General features: G+C 41.5%; 1 protein-coding gene across 1 annotated transcript; it reads right to left on the bottom strand.

The window, feature by feature from the left end:
* Positions 1 to 231: 231 nt before the first annotated feature.
* PTN (pleiotrophin) lies at positions 232 to 18,394 on the bottom strand. The gene is made up of 4 exons (XM_010566251.1): positions 18,300 to 18,394; positions 16,616 to 16,789; positions 14,134 to 14,295; positions 232 to 416 (listed from the first exon to the last, which is right to left on the bottom strand). Exons 1-4 carry the CDS (start codon positions 18,379 to 18,381, stop codon positions 364 to 366), a joined length of 471 nt encoding a protein of 156 aa, XP_010564553.1. The 5' UTR covers positions 18,382 to 18,394; the 3' UTR covers positions 232 to 363.
* Positions 18,395 to 19,650: the final 1,256 nt, after the last annotated feature.

Raw genomic sequence — 19,650 nt, forward strand, 5'->3', positions numbered from 1 at the left:
CAGCAGAGCTCCACACAGGTTCAGGTTCTGCTTGCATGGAGTAATTACCAGATTGAGACCTATGGCAAGACTTGAGAAAAAAATATTTTTAAAACCTCTACATTGTTCAATATACAATAGACGTAATTTTCTAAATGAGTTTGGAGTCCTTATTACAGGCCTCTAAAAATTGTTGTTAGGGTTATACATTAAAAATACTAAAGTAATAAAAAAAGTATTTTTTTTTCTGTTTGTTTGTTTGTTTCCTTCTATGGTACCATTAAGCTATAAATAATTTTAGGATAAAATGCCTAGGTATAAATGAAACTGTTAACTGATCGTGTTTGCTGATGTCCTTTTCTCACATTGCCCAAGTTGGCTCCATTAATCCAGCATCTTCTCTTGTTTCTTGCCTTCCTTTTTCTTCTTCTTGGATTCTGTCAAGACAACAATAACAATAAAAAATTAGCATCTAGCAGTCACTGCAAAAAACTTCATCCCATATGCCTGAAAGTTCCCCTTGTTTTCTCTGTGCCCGCAAGAACTAATTTTGTTTCCTCATTTTGGACAAGGAAAGGGAAAACAGAAGGAAAAGCAGCAAAAAGAGAAGCGGTCGAGGCGCTAGAGAAGATGGAAAGGAGGGGGTGCATGTCCAGTTCAGAGCCCTTCCTATCTGAACAGCTGACCCTGTTTGGCATGCAAAGCATTGTCTCAGGAACTTGCTTTGAAAATAAGAAAACAGCAGGCAGCTCCTGGAGAAACCGGGTCATGGCTCAGTGGAGAGCTGGAAGAAAGCTTTGCACACACTACCCACACACACACCCCTCCCTTGCTTCCTTTCTGTTTCATTGTTAGTCTTTGGCTTTCTCTGAATATGAGAGCAACTCCAGAGCGTGGTGAGAAAGCTCACTTGTTTCTTCAGCTTCTCCATTGCCAACCCTTCCCCTTTTGTATGGGACAAACACCTATGTACAGTTGAGAGGCAATTGAAGTTTGGCCTGGAGTCATTAGAGCACGGCCTGTCCAGCCAGCCGGTACTGATACGACAGGGAAGGGACTAGGGAGCATCTGCTTCTCTGATTAATTTGCAGTAAATAGGAGAACGATGCGAAGGTAACAGTTTATACATTATATTACCATCTGTGGTAACTTTCAGTGTGCTATAGGGTAGTGTGGTGTTCTACAGGCAGAGGAAATTCAGAGGAGACTAGAAAATGAATATGAATTAAGGGGATTAGGTACTCTTGTATCACACGTCACCTTGTAATGGGGGAAATAACAACTCTCACTGGGAACGTGACTAAATCCTCGTGGATACCACCACAAAAGACAGTACTAGAGAGAGACGGAAACTGAGTTTCTGTGAAGCATCTTTCCTGGAACCAAAACAGCAAGCAAGTAGACCCATGTTTGCCTTAACCCAGATTTCACTTTCTTCCTTTGAATCCTACCTTTGTTTCTTCCTTCTCAAAAAACACCACCCCCCACAAAAACCCAAACAAAACCCATGAAAACCAAACAAACCAACAAAAACCATCTCAGGTTAAAGAACAAATATCACCGTGAATGAGAAGACAAGCACTTGGCCCTTAAGGTGGTACTCTTCTTTGTGAATACGATTCTTTTCTCTCTGACCAGTTCGCATAACATTGACAGTCAAGCAATCATCAGCTCTGGTAAAACCAGCTTACTTGCATTAAAGCCAAGGGAACTGCACTCACATCTTTCAGCTATGGATAGGGCCAGGGTACCTTCAGCAGAAGGGAGACTTAGGTTATCACATTTCTCTGACAGTTGTTTTTCCTGTTTGTTAGTGTTTCAAAACAACATCTTTTTTCTTCATCTTTTTCAACAAGACAAAATTTGTTTCAAATAATCCTTTAGTCAAAACAAGATAAAATGCCTATTTCATGTTTAGTCACATAATCTGCTGTAAAATCTCTTTCCCTTAAAAACACTGCTTAACATTTAAAGGGATGATAATCATTTGAAACAAGAAATAATTTGTTTTCATTTGAAAATGTACTATTATTTTTTTCCCCTGCCTTTCTATGTGTGTCTGTTTGTGTGTGCATGTGTGTATGCACGCCCAGAGTCTGGAGCCATTCACAGAATCTGGCGCTATCTTACAGCCCGTTGGTCCAAAATGTCATTTTTCATTAAGTTAATATCTAATTTGCTTTCAGGTAAAGCTTTTTTCCCCCTACAAATTTTCTGTCTCCCCTCCTATCCTCTTTCACCCACATCCTCCACTTCCTCTAATTTTCCCTCTGTATCACTGACCCTCCTGGACTCTGTATTGATTGCACTTTCTCTCACTCTCTCTCTTCTTCCCCAGTACTGCTTTCTCTGAAAGAAACAGCAGCATTTTATCAATCAGACCAGCACTTGAATCTGTAAAATCTATTTAGACCCAGCACAAGCAGAAAGGTACTCTGCAGACTTCAACTAAATTTACTAGAAGCAAAGGAGACATATGAATGTGGGCAGACTACTAAAAGGACTCTACTTCATGGTACAGGTGAAGTCATCACCAAGAGAACGTTTCGGTCTGGAGTCGTGTGGTCACACCAGGTCCCCATCCTCACTTGACTTGAGGTACCAGACAACCTACTGTTTATTCATTTGCACTTGGCCCCTCTGGGTCTCTATCTGCTCCTGTTAGCAAAAGCTCAATTCCTCCCTATTGTCTACCTTGTGATAATCTGCATATCACCCAAACTCCCAAACCCGTCTACCTACCAAGACAAGTGATTCTGCTTTGTTCTCAGCACAGTAAAACCCTCATGTGTGGGATGTATCTCCTCTCATATTAAAGGTACTCACACCACCACAGCTTGATCTTTCGGACAGGTAAGATGTATTGATGCAAAGCACATTTGCTTCATGAAATAACATGCACCCCCAGAGCTGTGGTAATATAAGAGAAAAAGAAAACTGCTCAAATATTTCCCATATTTGCTGTTCATACTTTCATGCACAAGTCTGTTCACAGCTATCCTCCACCTGCTTTGACTATGGTCAGGCTACAGACTACGGTATGTCCATGGCTAACAAAGTATAAAGTTGCTTTAAGATGTACTTTGTTCATGTTTTCTTATTGCTCGACATACTCTTTGCATCTGTGTCATTCAGGCTTTTGTTGTCCTCATCTCTGCTCACCCTACACTACTATTTCAACTTTTATGACATACTATCAGGTCAGCTCACACAACCACACTGGGATACATGTCACCCTGATCACTTGGTCTGCCAATGCTTCCCTTCCCCGAGTAAATAGTCCTCAATTTTTGTGTCTGGTTTACAGCGCATACTTTCCTCCTTCCCTCTTATCCCATGTGAGAGGCTGCCTAGCAGTGCTCTGGATCAGATGGAGGCCAGGATCTTGGACCAGGGCACACGCAAAGAGCAAATTCAGAATACTTGGCAGAGTGCAGCAACCAAGCACTGCACACCCATCCATCCTGCTCTCCCCTGGAACCCAGAGCACTTCTAGCAAGATAAAAACACCCACGTAGTGCTGTACCAATACCCCCTGCAAGACTGAAGTGTGTCGATGTACACACACTGGATTACCTAATCATACATCACCTGAATAACCCTATCAATAGTTGTATGCCTAAGAATTATGCACAGGATTAAAAGGTGTAGTGGTCATGGATTAGCACTGGACCCTCTTCTGTGGGTCCATGATGACTGGTAACAAAAATTCCAGCGAGAATCTTACCGAGTAAACAAATCGCTTTGATAAGCAGAACTTTCTTTATGCAATTTGGAATGGCAGCAGCCCTCTTTAAATAGTCATCTTTATACTGGAGCCTCATTCTTACTATGCAAGCAGCGAAGGAAAGTAATTATGTTGAACAGGAGCCACACACCATTTGAAGCCACTCTTAATGTGTAAGGCACAAAAGGGAGGTAATTACATTTTAACGGAAGCCAAGCTTTGTAAGCCGAGATTTGCAGGCATTTATTTTCATTTGTTGAAAAGAAGGTAACGATTCACTCATGGCACTGCTGAACTCCTGCATATAAAAGTCAAGCAGTGTCCCCAAAAGCAATATAAATCATTTGAAATAGCAAAAGCTGTGCTGATGGAAGGTTAGACTGAAGAATTTCAATACCAGGTCTTCAGGACACAGTTTTCCCAGGAACCAGCACTCAGTCCCACTGAGTATAGAGGAAGGCAGTTTTCTAAAGGGCTCTCTACCTCTTATTGGGGCAAATTTTCCAAAGCACCTGGTTGCTGTGGTGGGGCAGGGCAATGGTGCCATTGGGTGCAAGGAACTTCTGAATTTGGGGGTTGAAATGCTAAGACAAGTGGAAGGGAGCTGTCTTGACTTTGATGAAGCCAAGGATTTTATCCCTTGGTGAAAAAAAATCTTACCCTAAAGAGGTTCACCCTGCTCTCTAGGAAGAGAAACTGTACTATCTTGTGATTTCCACGACTGCAGAAGCAAATCCCTTGATTTCTGACATACTCTTCAAATATAGTATTTCTTCTGCTTCTAGAAAAAGAGAACCTTTCATGGCCATCTAATTCCTTTTCCTCCTATTTTCCTGCACTATATACAGCATTCATGTATTCCAAATGGTTTAGAAGGAAAAACTATATTACAATAGCAACTGAGTTCCAAAATTAATTCTTCTGAAAAGCCTCTTTGAGCAACACAGTTCTACTGGATAGAAAAAAAAAAAAAAAAGCAATAATCCACTAGCTAAAGAGCAGTAGAAGGCAAGACTCCAATGAATCTATGACCTTGATGTGACTTTTACTTCATTAATGTATTACAATTGATTATACCCCCTATACTTCAGGCTCTTTGCTGTTTAATGACTTTCTCTAGCTGTCTGTAAGCGTTTCTCAATTTCTTCATTCTTCCAGTCGGTCCTATCCAGCAGGTTTTGTTGTGCTTCTCACTTTGCTAAATTTCCATTTTGGATAGACCTGGATTCGTTCCCAGTTGAACACAAGATGGACCCAATTCAAACCTAAAGGGTGGAGCTACCCCGTATAACCCAGGAAGGCATGCCGCAATGTGTGTTATGAATGGGGAACAGCTAGATTTATGCCTGTAACAAACACTAACATATCGGACAAAGAAATGGGCCAAAGGGCCACTCATGGAAAAAGTTTCACTCATTTTCTTTCTCATTGGAATTGCAAGAAGAAATAAATGCAGGGAAAAATTAATCCTATTTATTCTAAAACTAGCTGCAAAGCTCTGAAACAATCTTAAACAGTCAGAAGCCGTTGCTTGAACCTGACATACAGATCTAAGATGTTAGAAATGTTTCCTTTAACATCCTTACTTAAACTAGTACCGAATTACAGGGAGTTTTTTTTAAAGAGGTTATTTTTTGAAACCGAGGATTTTCATCAGAAAGGTTTTGTTTTGGTGATTTTCTTCATTCAAATATTCGGGAGAAAAAGTTTCAAAATCGCCTAGGCACAGGCACACAAAAGACCACAAAGACACACACATTTTCTGATTTTGCTAGATGGCCTAATGGCCCAAAGACAAAGATGAGGAAAGTTTCATCTCATTTTCTTTACATCTGGGTCACATGTATCTAAGATGTTAGTCTTAAGAGTAAGTATTCAGAAGATTGCAATGGATAAACTTTTCAAGCAAAGCCTGTTTTGCAACTGGAGACTGCTGAAGGGGTCCGGTAACTGGAAAGTGATTTCCCAAAGTAGCTCACTTTGCTCTTCTGTTTGCTTCTTCGCATCTCCCTCTGGTACATTTGTACTGCTGCTTCTGTAGGGTGTGGACTTTCTTACTGTTCTTTGTCATGTTCTGTGCTCAGCACAAGAGGGACCCAGTCCCAGCTGGCTCTTCAGCCCTCTGTCTATGCTGTACAGAAGATCCCTCTTAATGCCAGCAAGACAGGTGCAGGCACAGACTGATACATTCAGAGATCACTCTCTGCATTCACATGTCTGCAGGAGACTGCTGACAACAAAAAGTATTAATAATCCATTTGGAGTTTGGCATGAACCTCTACAGCAAAAAGATCACACACAGAGGCAGTTTATATGTCAAACGAAGATCTATATCATATATAAATATATATATTATATATAAATAGTTTTTTAGCAGAAAGTTATTTGTGATAAACTGTGAATAGAGACCCTATTTTATTTAGTTAGTTTTTGAAAACCAGGCACACGCATTTCTCAGTTGTGCTTTCTGCACGTGCCCCAGAAGGGATCTACCCTCAGTACTCCACACTCTGAAAAGTTGCCTGCAAAACTCTCACAGTAAGCACAGATAGAAGAAAAGATAGAGAGATAGTGACATGGAAAATGAGATGGAGGGATAAAGAAGGAGGAAAAAAGCTTGAAAGGAAGGGAAGTGAAGAAGTAGAAAAGGAAAGGAAAGGACAGAAAGGAAGGAACAGAGCTTTCTCTCTGTTTCACTGCTGGGAACAGTAATGAGTGTAAACATTTGCTGATGGCATATCCTTTATCACAGCAGTCCCACAGCTTCAGGCATTTTCATGGCTCAAGGGCACTGACTAATGCCAAGGAGGCTGGACTGCTCTTGCAAGCCAGGAAAGTGAGACAATGAGCATGTAACAGAATTGGCACACACGAGGCTATTTAAACTTTCACCCACAAAAATCTGTATTAAACCCTAGAAGAAACTCCTGCAGGCACAAGAGGGTTAAACAAGAACATTTGTCACATCCAGTTTTTCATCTTTTGCGCCAGCACAGAAAAAAAAATAATCTGAAATACAAACCAGGGGGTGAGAAAACATGGAGGTCTAGGTTGTCCATGAAAATTCCCAACCTTTTCTTTTGAAACACACCTGTAAAAGCTGCAGGACAACTAAAAACTGAAAAATACTTATTTTAAAAGACAAAATTCTTTCTCCCTCTCCTACAAGCACTTCGTGCTCCCTGGAATAAGGGCTGTGTCAGTCAGATTGATATTATGTTATGATCTGATGATACATTCAAATTATTTATCCAAACAGTGTAATTTTTCAAAGGTACAAAAGCAGTCTCAAGGAAGAATACAGTGCAAAGCCTCCAAGAAACATAAGGAAATGGAAGCAGAAAAAACACCATTAAAGCCATCCAAACTTTATTAGTTATGGACTGCACTGGCACCTTACTAGCAGCTTGAGGCTGGTCCACACTGTAACCATCATTGTGCTTATTTTTCTTATATGGCTTACTCTTGTTCCCACTTAAATGGAGAAAAACCTTATTTCCTCATGTTAATGGCAGCAGGAGCCAAATCACAGAGATGTGTCTCAGAGCCTAAAGTTTCCAGTGAGTTTTACTTCATCTTGAAATAACAAGCCTTGTCCTCAGACTAGCAAGGGGCACAGGGAAACACAACCAAGCTTTAGTACCCAGTCTCACCCCTCTGGACCACTGTTTCTTCTCTTGGTTTTCACATTTCTCAGCTCCATAAGGCATAAATTATTCATGACAGAACTGTCTCTCACAATGTTTATGCAGTGCTTAGTACAATGGCACTCTTTTTCAGCTGGGGCCTCTGGGCGCTCATGCAATACAAATAATCATGACGACAGCAACAATAATAACAGCCAGCTATGCTGTTCCCACCGGGCACCCACTGCCAGTGTCTGCCCCGCAGAGCTCAGATCACTGTATTTCACTGCAGGCTCCTGGTCAGTGCCAGAGGCCATTCTTCAATAAACCTGCCTCATCCTTTAGACCAAGAGAAAAACCTCCCCATTTTGCCTTTCAGGTTTTTGTTTAACTATCACAGCTGTTTCCTAATACGAGAAAATCCCTCATTTTTATATCTAATTAGTTTGAGCAGATCCTATTATTATGCCTCCTGTAATACTAATTATTACGCTAGCTGCATGCCTGCACGACTAATGAGTTACATTAAAGATGGGGAATTCTGAAACCTGAAGAGGGAGATACAGCACGAGTGTGATGCCAAAACAGGAGACACCGGCATCTTTCAAACAAAAGAAAATCGTAGTAGGAACAAGTCACTTCTTCTCCCCGTGTCCCCTCCAGCTACTCTTTAGAAGCAGACATTTTATTGCTGCACAAAGGCAAAGTTGAGGGAGGGCACCCCAGAAAAAGCAGATTGTCCAACACGCAAAATGGAGCGGGCTGCAGGTGGTCCTTTTCGTCAGTGCAGCACCTAGTTTGTCCGAGCAATGAATAGGTGCGTTATCAGGAGAGCAATTCGTTCAGGCAACATCACTGTCAGCTCCTTGCAACCACCAGCAGTCAAGTCATCCTGCCAAAGTGCAGTCAGTCTGTCCTGGCAGTGCACTGTGAGTAAGATGTCTTCTTTGCACGTAGAAATCAAGGCTGTCACTGTAGTGCTGTTGTTTTCTGCTCCTGGCACCAAAGTAAGGACAGGGATATACCTGCTCGTTAACAAAAGTCCAGCTTTTTGTTTTGACACTAAGCTCCCTAAGAAGACACAAGGTAAGTCAGTGTCAAACACTGCCTTAAGTCCACTGAGATTAGTAACATCAAAACCAAAGACCCTAATTAAAGATTGCAGTGCAGGCACTCTCCTTGAAGTAAATCATCACATTCTGATAATTGTAATTGCAGACTAGGGTAAATGGGAGCAGTAGCTACTAGTCAGAGCATGAAGCCAAGAGTCAACAGCACCTAGCTGAGTGCCTGGACCTGCCACTGACACTGTGTCAACCTGGAAAATAATTTTCTGACTTTCCGACTTTCAATTACTACTTTTCTTTAAATTGTACTTCCTCAGCTCCAAGGAGTGATAGTAGGATTAGCTAATTGCTGCCTGTAAAGATTGCTAGATGAAAGAAACAATGTAGTGCAGATGATTTATATTTCACTAAACTTTTAAGTAAAGCTCTTCAAACAATATGAAATTATTAAAAACACACAGACCGCAGTCTTTCCTCCACTGCAGTAGCACGCACACCGTGCCAAACACAGGGAACTGCACTGACACTTTGCTAGACCTTCAAATGCTACACCTGATCTGCATTACAGGAAAGAGATTACAGCCATTAACAACTCGGGTAGGTCTTGCCTCCATGTGAGAAACCTTTCCAAACACTGCGTATTGGAGGATGTGATCTGTGGACGCCACCTCAATTAAAGACAACAGTGGTGTAAGCAGTGTTAATGTTTGCCAACCTTCGTTGGAATTGTTTTCCTACGTGCAAGGACTGAGCTGAGCCAGGATAAAGTAACTCATAGATCAGATATACTGTAAAATTGATAAAAAGTTGGAAAGGGAGATTTATTAAAAAGAACTAAAGCAAGCCGGGTGAAAAAGTTACCAGAAAGGAGCATAATTCAAAAAATGAAGGTTACATTGCAGAAAGAACAGGCAGACTGCCTATTCTATTTAATTTTATCTTAATCAGAAGAATAAATAGCTAAAAGTACAAGAGTTATGGAGAGAGAGAGAGGAAGAATGAGAGTGACGGAAAGAGTGAAAAAAGAAATAAAGCCTATCAGGCAACCCAGCTCAATAAAAATAAATGCCTCCTCTCTCAGCGGTTAAAGCAAAATGTTTCCTGAATCCTGACAATACCCCATTCTTTTACTTTCTGGCTGGCTGGAACCCGAACAACCATCAATCAAGTTTGGGTGGCCGTGAAGTAGGCCAGATGGACTATGTCGGAAGCGTTTTCTGCTCTTCAGTGCAAGTTGGCCATTAGAGCAGCCACTCGACAGAAGTGCCTGAGTCTTTCACATCTGTCAAGATAGTTTAGGGAGACCTTGAACATATCCTAGCCTTGCAGACACTGATTAGAATATGCAATTGTGTGTGCCAGAGGAGAGGTGGCTGCCTCCACTGGGATTTTGTGATAAAAATTATCCTTTCATCCTTTCCAGCCTTTGTGACAGGCTTTCTCATGACCTCATTTGTGTACTAAATACACAAACCATGGTGTCTGGGATATCACTGTCATGTTGCTGACAAACTCTCTGTCCAAATAGACAATATTCAAGAATGAACGACAGTTTTCATCCTGTGTTAACTACACTTTAGCACAGCAGCCCAGGACCAACCTATTGTCTTCCAGTCTGAGAACACCTCAGCAAAGCTATGGAGAAAAGAGCTCATTAGAAATTCAGATAAAATTCAAATTCTTGATTCATCATCTGCTCTCCCCCTTAAATTTATTACACAGCAGAGTTTCTCTAATAATTCTCCTCTTGCAAGCAGTGAGATCCAAAATGACCAAATGTCACAGACTACAATTCATACTTAGAGTCAGCTGCTCAGAAGAAAAAATACTGAGACGGAGCAGTTGCTAATAAGGAAAAAATACAATTATTTTTTTTGTTAGTTTCCAAAATAATGAGAGTGCTTCAAAGAGATTTTAAGGCTTTTCCATGAATGCTGACTAATGATAAAACAAATCCATAAGAACACTTAGATCACCAGTTTATGAGACAGGCATTGATTCCCAAAGTTAATTAGTATCTTCTGGTTTAATTTAGCAGAAGTTTTGCCACAGCTCATAGAAGTTCCTGGAAAACCAAAATATACTTTTATCAGCAAATCTGCAAAATGATAACCGTTGGGATTTTTCTGCAGGTATAATTTTCCTTTCTGTTAAGCATAGATCAAACGCCTATGAAACAGTAGTCATCTTTGAAAAAGTTAGGTGAGAGGAGGGGAGAGACACAGAATTCATCCTATCAGCAAAGTTGCTGCATGTCCATGAGCTGGAAAGGTGGATAAGCAACAGGAGAGCAGCAGTTACAGATAACATCAATTTATTTGCATTTTTCTCAAAGAACAGAGAAGGTAAGGAGGAATTTCAGACACCAAGTCACACTAAGCAAATATGTCACATGAAACCCAATACACAATACTTCATTGGGCAAGCCTAGATGAAATAATCTGTTTTACCGACACACCTTCTTGGGTTCTTAACTAACTGGATTACTTAACTTCTTCAAAAAATTTAAGAGTTAGGGAGAATTGTGAAGGTGTCAGATAAAGATATCTACTCCACATGCAAACAGAGATCAAAAGAAAAACATATTTAGGTTATTTAGTGGCTGTAATGAACAATAAAGGAAGTATTACAATGATCTTTTCTTTTTCAACACAAATCTGTAGAGGACATGCTTGGAATACTGTATACAGTCCAGACTCTTAATCTCAAAAACGATTTTGTAATAATAGAAGGAATCTAGGTAAGTCCAGCAGAGAGTATTCTTGTCGTGGATAAATTGTTATACAACAAAATATTTAAGTCAGAGGTTTTAGCCTTAAAAGATGGCAAGTGACAAAAAGTAACAGAAGATATATAAAACTACAATTGATCGGAGAAGCTAAATAGGGGCCTTTACTCACCCCATTTACAATATGAAATCAAAAGGAAAAGTGATGGAATAGAGAGGTTACAAACACCACCTAACAGAAGGAAAATTTCAGCGCACAGGAAGAGGGTTAATCAAGAAAATCATGAAAACAGCCCTTTTTCTGAATATACTAGTATTTTTCAGTGCACTATTCTCAGTCAGTTCACATCTGCTTTTGGTACTCCCAACCAATCGCTGTCAGAGATGTATTCAGTGATGCAGCTCTTGAAGCACACACCAGACGGAAAGGTAACCATTTAGCAGTAGGACGGACTCCTGTAGTCAATAAGCTCCTCACTTACTATTCTGCTGCCAGAGCTCCCAAATGCCAGAGAGCCACTGCCCTGCTACTCCAGGCAATCACAGTAAGAACCGACGGCACTGGATCAGCATTTACAGGTCTAGCTGCATATCAATACAGACCTTATGCAACACTGTGCTTCAGAAAAAATTGCTGCTTCCAACTAATGTATCATATGCTTTTTCTCTTGTAGTCTTGAGCTATTGATGCAAAGCTATATGTGAAAAGAGAGCCTGCAGTCTGTTCCAAGTGCTCAGACAATAATCTAGATCTTACTTCTCATCTCCAAAGAATTAAATTGAGTCCTATTCTAACTACAGATTGCATACAGCTTTATTTTTCCTTTATCTAGATGTGGGTGGGGACTTACCTCCAACCTTTAATTTCCTTCACCTCAGGAAGAAAACAAATATTCTTATTCCAGCTAACGTGTCAGCACTCAGATATTTAATTCAGAAATAAAGTTCAGTAGGGCACAACATTTCACACAGGACTAATCTTCTTGACCTGATTTCTTACTCTAGTTCCTCCTACTGCTGCCAACACACTGTCCGGTGTAGCTCCCATGTAGTTATACCCACAGATCTGCAATATGGACTTCTTATCTTTAGCTCAGGGCCCAGGCAGGCTGCAAGCATGACTTCCATGTGTGTTGCTTCTACTAATGCCAACAGCAGATGAACGAGCAGGTGGCATGCAGGAAGATGCTGTGAGATTTCTAACGTAAATCAGGAGAGCAGAATTTCTGCCCACAGTTATTATGATCACAAACCTAAGTTTGTACCTATTTCTCCTTTTGCATTCCTTCAAATCAAATGAAGTCAGGTTTCCTAATTAAGTCAAACCACATAACTATGTTTGCTGCAGTCAGTCCCAACCTGAGTTTCAGTTTCAGTTATAACTCACTCATATATAGAATCTGTTAAAGTTAACTCCAGTTCAGCTCTGCCTTTAAAACTATAGCTTGAAAACGACCCTATACCACCCAACAGCATTGCTCTCACAAAACGATGCTGCATCAATGCTCTGCTTTGTCTCCTTCTCCCCTCTTCTGACAGCCATTGATAGAATATATTGACTCAGCGGGAGCAGAACAAGGCAGAGGAGTACTAGTGGCTCGAGCGGCAGAGACCTTCTGGCAGCACAATAGGAAGCTTCATTCAATAAACTCCCAAATGCCAGTTAGGCATGGAAACTTAAAAAAAAAAAAAAAAAAACACCCCCAACAAAAAAAAATCCCTTCCCCAAAACTAATAAGCAATAAAATCACACAGCTCAGAGCCCTTCCTGCATTCCCACCCAGTCACTTCCATCCCCAAATGAAGGTGTTTCTTGCTGCCAACTCAACCAAGTCAGCTGGTCTCTGAAAATCTAGTTGTATCCTTTCTGTTTCACAGCTTGTCATTATCTACACAGGTTCTAGACTCAGCACTTATCAGATAACTCCACACATGATGTGCAAGTAAGACCAGTTACAGCTGTACTGACTGCAAAGCAGATGGATGCATGCACACACAGAGAAAGCGTCTGTAACTTCATCAGACATGTCTGTGGTTGCACAAGCAGAGCAGGCCACCTGCAGGTACTCCTCAGATCAATGGTGCACCACCACCCACAATTTGAAAATTGTTCATCCCCATTGCACCTGTCACTCCTAATCACATTTATTTTTATAATTATCTAAGTATTCAGAGCCTGGAATGTGTTAAACCTAGCTGGTTTTAAGCAAACAAATGCCAGGGTAGCATAGCTTGTATAATCCACTTAAACACATTACTTCTGTATCTCAAACAAGATCTCACAGTTTTAGCTCCCACTATAAATCATCCTACACACATAACACCTGCTACTCCAACAAAAGAGTACATTAAAAGGCTTTAATGATCAGAAAGAAAATAAGTTTGTCTAAGGGACACCTGGAAACATAAATGCAGGGCATATGCCTTTCTGTGTACTAGGAATTACACTGTCACTTGCATTTAAATAAGACGTATATATTCTGTACTCTCCTTCCTGCTGTCTTTGAATAAAGAATATACAACCCCAAGAGTGCAGAATATCTACATATTTCAGCATGCAGTGAGCAGAACATCCCTTCAATACTACCTGTCCAGAAGGAAAGCAGTCCTTTTTTCAACTAGTCATTATTTGATACCAAACAAAAGGTGTCTTTATCAGGAGACATTTTTGCATGTTATTATTGGTCTGTTCCTGTCAACAGGTGAGTTATGAAAAGCATCTGTACTCTGGAAGTCACATCAGCAAACTGGTAGCAGTACAGGTCATCCAAGGTTAAAATTGGAGCTCTGATCTTCAGCTTACCTCTTGTGTGTGAGACTGCCCTAATTATACAACTCAGGAATATTGTCTGCCTGACCGCTGAGAGACAGGAGCAGTGCAGAACTGAGGAAAGGCCACAAAAGTACAATCTCCTGTACTACTGAGTTCCCACTGAAGCACATGTGACATCGCAAATCCAGTGATTTAAATGAACTGGTGTGCAGCCTTCAGTAAATGGAATTTACCTTGAGGTTTGGGTTTGGTAAGCTTCCCACAGGGCTTTGAGATTGTGACAGTCTTCTGGCAGTCAGCATTATGAAGGGCTCTCTTTAGGTTCCCGGTTCGAGTCTTCAAGGCAGTATTCAAGTCACATTCTCCCCAGGCCTGGAACTGGTATTTGCACTCTGCTGCAATGAGTAAATAAATGGCAATAGTTAAACCAGAATGACTGAGTGTGAAAACAAAAATGTTATGAGTCTGATAGGATATCATGGACAGCCAGTGCTTGTAGACAAAAGGATCATGCAACTGAAGAAAGGAATCCCAAGAAAAATTTAAAGATAATTTGGAGTGATAATTGCAGTCTTCCCCCCAAAAAAACCCTTTAAAATGGAATCCTCTTGCTTTTTCATGAATATTATTGTCACATAAAAGAAAATGCATACAACTATGAAGACAGACAACAAAATAAAAAAAAAAAAAAAAAGAAACAACAGCAGTGGGAAACGTCATTCACATTCTATATGGTGATTCTTCTATTTGTGCAATGACAAAGGTTACCAAATAAGGAGTGAATAGTTTCAAGAATGTATGCGCAACTATGAACTTGTCAAGTCTGAAACTGCTGCACTGATTGCCTTGGTAAGGTCACAATGATGTCAAACCCATACAAGCAGTTTACTAGAAAAAAAGCCAAGTTTGCAAGACTAATCAGATCTGAGTCCTTGACAGACATCTTGTCCAGGACAGATCTGACATATCTTTCTGAACTGTTATAGATGAACCTTCTGAACCGAAAAATATAGATGAAATACACTGGTATTCATTCACTCCTTTCAATGCACACATTGGTAGCCACCTATGCTCCACGCTGCAAATCGCACATTGCGAGGTCACGTAAAGCCTATAGTAACCATCACAGAGATTCACAGCTGTGAGAGAACACACGACACTTACATGCTGCCATAAATAGGGTTGTACACCACAGGAAAGAAGATTTAAACACACTGCTGGAACACTGAGTTAACAGTATGTAGGTTACATGGACTCTCTGCAGAGGAGCTGCTTTGTTCTGAAGAAGCTGCCTTTTGATGCCTTACATGTTCTAGCAGCAATGAACTTGAAAGGGACAACCAGGTGATCAGGCCCAGTCAGCATGAGTTCATGAAAGGCAGGTCCTGCCTGACCAACCTGATCTCCTTCTGTGACCAGCTGACCCGCCTAGTGGATGAGGGAAAGGCTGTGGATATTGTCTACCTGGACTTCAGTAAGGCCTTTGACACGGTCTCTCATGGCAAACTCCTTGAGAAACCGGTGTCTCATGGCTTAGACGAGTGTACTCTTAGCTGGGTGAAAAACTGGCTGGATGGACAAGCCCAGAGGGTTGTGGTGAATGGAGTTAAATCCAGTTGGCGGCAGGTCACAAGTGGTGTTCCCCAGGGCTCAGTATTAGGGCCGGTTCTGTTTAATATCTTTATCAATGATCTGGATGAAGGGATTGAGTGCACCCTCAGCAAGTTTGCAGATGACACCAAGCTGGGAGGGAGGGTTGATCTGCTTGAGGGTAGGAAGGTTCTGCAGAGGGATCTGGACAGGCTGGATCGATGGGCCGAGGCCAATTGTATGAGCTTCAACAACGCTCAGTGCTGGGTCCTGCACTTGGGTCACAACAACCCCATGCAGCGCTACAGGCTTGGGGAAGAGCGGCTGGAAAGCTGCCTGGTGGAAAAGGACCTGGGGGTATTGGTTGACATCTGGCTGAATATGAGCCAGCCTGTGCCCAGGTGGCCAAGAAGGCCAACGGCATCCTGGCCTGTATCAGAAATAGTGTGGCCAGCAGGAGCAGGGAGGTGATTGTCCCCTGTACTCGGCACTGGTGAGGCCGCACCTCGAGTCCTGTGTTCAGCTTTGGGCCCCTCACTACAGGAAAGACCTTGAGGTGCTGGAGCGTTTCCAAAGAAGTGCAATGAAGCTGGTGGAGGGTCTAGAGCACAAGTCTTATGCAGAGCAGCTGAGGGAACTGGGGTTGTTTAGCCTGGAGAAAAGAAGGCTGAGGGGAGACCTTATCGCTCGCTACAGCTCCCTGAAAGGAGGTTGTAGCAAGGTGGGTATCAGTCTCTTCTCCCAAGTAACAAGTGATAGGATGAGAGGAAATGACCTCAAGTTGTGCCAGGGGAGGTTTAGATTGGATATTAGGAAAAATTTATTTACTGAAAGGTCTGTCAGGCATTGGAACAGGCTGCCCAGGGAAGTGGTTGAGTTACCATCCCTGGATGTATTCAAAAAGCGCGTACACAAGGCATTTCAGAACATGGTTTAGTGGGCATGGCTGGTGGTTGGACTCAATGATCTTGAAGGTCTTTTCCAACCTAAATGATTCTATGATTCTATGAAATACAGAAATAGCCCCTTCACCAGGACATTTGCAGACCTAAGCAGAAAATACAGGCTTCCTTCTCCACAGCTAAGTAAAAACCAAAGCAAATCCCTTGAGAGAGCGATGCTTACCTCCAAATTGCTTCTTCCAGTTGCAGGGAATCTTACACTTCTGAGTCTTGGTGGTTTGTTTGCACTCAGCTCCAGTGCGAGTGCCCTCACGCGTCCCCAGGCCACAGTCACCACTGGTGGGCACGCAGACGCTCCACTGCCATTCCCCACAGTCAGACTTCTTCGCCTTTTTCTCTGGATGAAGACAAGGAACCAAACCCAAGCAAGAGAAGTGGTCAGTACCCAGAGCCTATGGAGGAGTTCCCTAAACTTAACTACACAGTCACAGGGTGAATAAGGCAGACATTCATAAAACAATTGCTTCAAAAGCAAAAGGTCTGGCATCCTCTTCGCAGTTCTGCAGAGACAGGTCAGCCTCTTTGACTCCAAAGCAAGGTGCGTTATTCAAATTCAGTCCCACTACCATGTCTACTATTCCACTTAGCTATTTTCAAGTGGATTCTCATCTTCAAAATGAGGAATCATCTAGAAACCCCCAGGGATCACCGACCAAAATATGCAGGAGGGCTCACTCAGAAAGGACACTCCTCTGCCTCCAGTAGCTGATGGCATGCAAATATTTTCAGTCCCAACTGAAGCACTACACACTATACAGATCAGAAATGTACATGTTGACGTTGTGTATCAGAGGATTTGAGCACCTCCAGGGAACAGCTGTGGGATACAAACTTCTCACGTGGTATACCATGCCACATTTTATGTCAGAATATGACCAAAACTCCAAAGGGGAAGAAAAAACTACATGGAGAACTGTACTCAAAATGCTGTTAATACAGGTGGGTTTGCTGGTCAGAGGTGTAAGTAATGATCATGGGTATAAGGATCTAAATGAAATCAAGTCTGATGAGACAAGACAGCAATGTTATCAAACCCAAAGGTTCACAAAAATAATTAGTTAGGCCCCCAAAACATCACAAGTAACTTTAAATAACCTTATATAAAATTATTTTCCTTCTAGCTCTTGTATATTTATGTTCACATTTTCTCATATTTCCATACAGCCACAATGGTTAGAAACACCTTTGTTTTTTTAATGGGAACACTAATTCTGATAGACTCACAGGTCATATTAACTGGTGTGTAAGTAGCCTGTAAATAATAAGACCTTAAGAAAAACACCAAAAGATGTGTTCCCTAAAAAACGTCAAAACTGGGTTTGATAGATATGAATTTTCCACCCCAGGCCTGTCTCTCCTATAATGAGGTCCGAGTTCATCAGTGACAGAAAGCAATTACCGCTGGATGTCTGGCTGTCTATCTGCAGCAGCGAGTTAGTTCAATTCTTTGTCGGAGGATTTCCACATCACACAGCATTGGCGTAGCATTGTCATATACAACACTGAACAAGCGACATGATAACTACTGTTTCATCACTCCTGTTTGGTTCTCCTTAAGTCAAGCATGAACCTATTCCCAGAGCAAATTTTAAGCTGCCTTGCAATACTCACTCTGTGATAAGCTAAGGACTCTGGTCTCTGGGGCTATTAAGCTGCCAGCTTTCATGGAAACTACTTTCTGTTTTCCTATTCAACACAGAACAACATGTCACAGCCACAAATCCCTACCCTGTATGTCAAAAGGTTAACGAATGACCTGAATTTTATAACAAAACCAGAGGCATTTGACATTCTCCCACACATGCAATCTATGTTGGGGATTAACTCTGAATTACACCGGACCTTACCTGGTTTCTCTTTTTTGCCAGCCTCGGTGGTACTCACAGCTGCCAGAATGAAAACAAGTGCCAGGAGGGCAGCTGTGAACATTCGACGTTGCTGTTGTTGCATTCTAGGGATTAACGAGAGAGAGAGAAAAAAAAGGCCGGTTAGACCGTAAAAAGTGGAACACCATCTAAAGTGTAGCTACAGTATTTTTGGGAAGCTGTGCTTCAGGGCCACAAGACACAAGCAGGTCAAACATAATTAGCCAGTGGCAGAATGGGCAATTATCTTCATTCCAGAGAGAATACAAAGACTTTTAACAATTATTTTCCAGCCTGTGTACCAAGTCCCTGATCTACATCGCTGATGTTACAGATGAGTTTTGCCACAGAAAATTCAGAAATTATTGCTCATCTTCTAGAAACCTGTCAGAGAATTGAGGCTCCTGATGGGCCTGGAACTTCTCTCTTCTTTCCTGACCTCTGGCGGTGATTTATTGTGTAAAACTAAACATAACATGTACTTTGTATTTCAGCTTACCCATTCATATGAAGTAGGGAATGCTACGCTGTCCACCTTGCAAGGGTTCAAATTCTTATTAGGCTTACCTGACATCCGAAAAGAGCTTCTTCCATGAAAACTTATATAGGTAATATGTGATTTATTATCTTAATTGTCATTGGCATGTTGCTACCTACCTTTTCCTTCCCCGCCAATTAACGTCTCTTTCTAATATAAATTAAGCTAATTGCCTGAAATGCAAAATGGGCAGAGAGATAGGACTTGCACACACAGCTAGAGGCTATCCATAGCATGCTAATGAACCCAAAATCTGTATTTGAGAAGCAAATATTCAAATATAAAAAGGAATTAAAAACATTTGCTTGGTGGTGAAGCATCAGTTATGAGCCAATTGCCAAAAGTCATTCAGAGCTGCCTGATTTCAACGGCTTACACACATATTTACCTTTCACTTTGCTATAATTTGCATTGTCTCATTTTGGCATTGTTTATTGGAAAGCAGGGCCATAAGAAATATATATGTTAAAAATAAGCAACCTCCCCATTTCCCAGACACACCTCTCCAGTAGGTGGCCAGGTACCAAGACGGTGGACTAGAGATTGCTTGGATGGAAGGTTTCTCCAGCATTTTTTTTTTTTTTTTTCCTCCTCCAACCAGGGCCCATGACATTCATGCTACACCAGCCTTCAAGGAGATGTCAACAGTGCTACCACTAAGATGGCCTTAAAAACTCAACTACACTGATGTTACAGAGAGTTTAGAGGCAACCTGATCTCATTTTGCTGAGCACAGCAATCTTAGGGGAGAACTAATTCTCACCATGAACAAAGAACAAAATGTATTTAAAATTT

The sequence above is a fragment of the Haliaeetus leucocephalus genome, unplaced genomic scaffold (genome assembly GCF_000737465.1).
Source record: "Haliaeetus leucocephalus isolate CR32 unplaced genomic scaffold, Haliaeetus_leucocephalus-4.0 Scaffold206, whole genome shotgun sequence".
NCBI classification, from domain to species: domain Eukaryota; kingdom Metazoa; phylum Chordata; class Aves; order Accipitriformes; family Accipitridae; genus Haliaeetus; species Haliaeetus leucocephalus.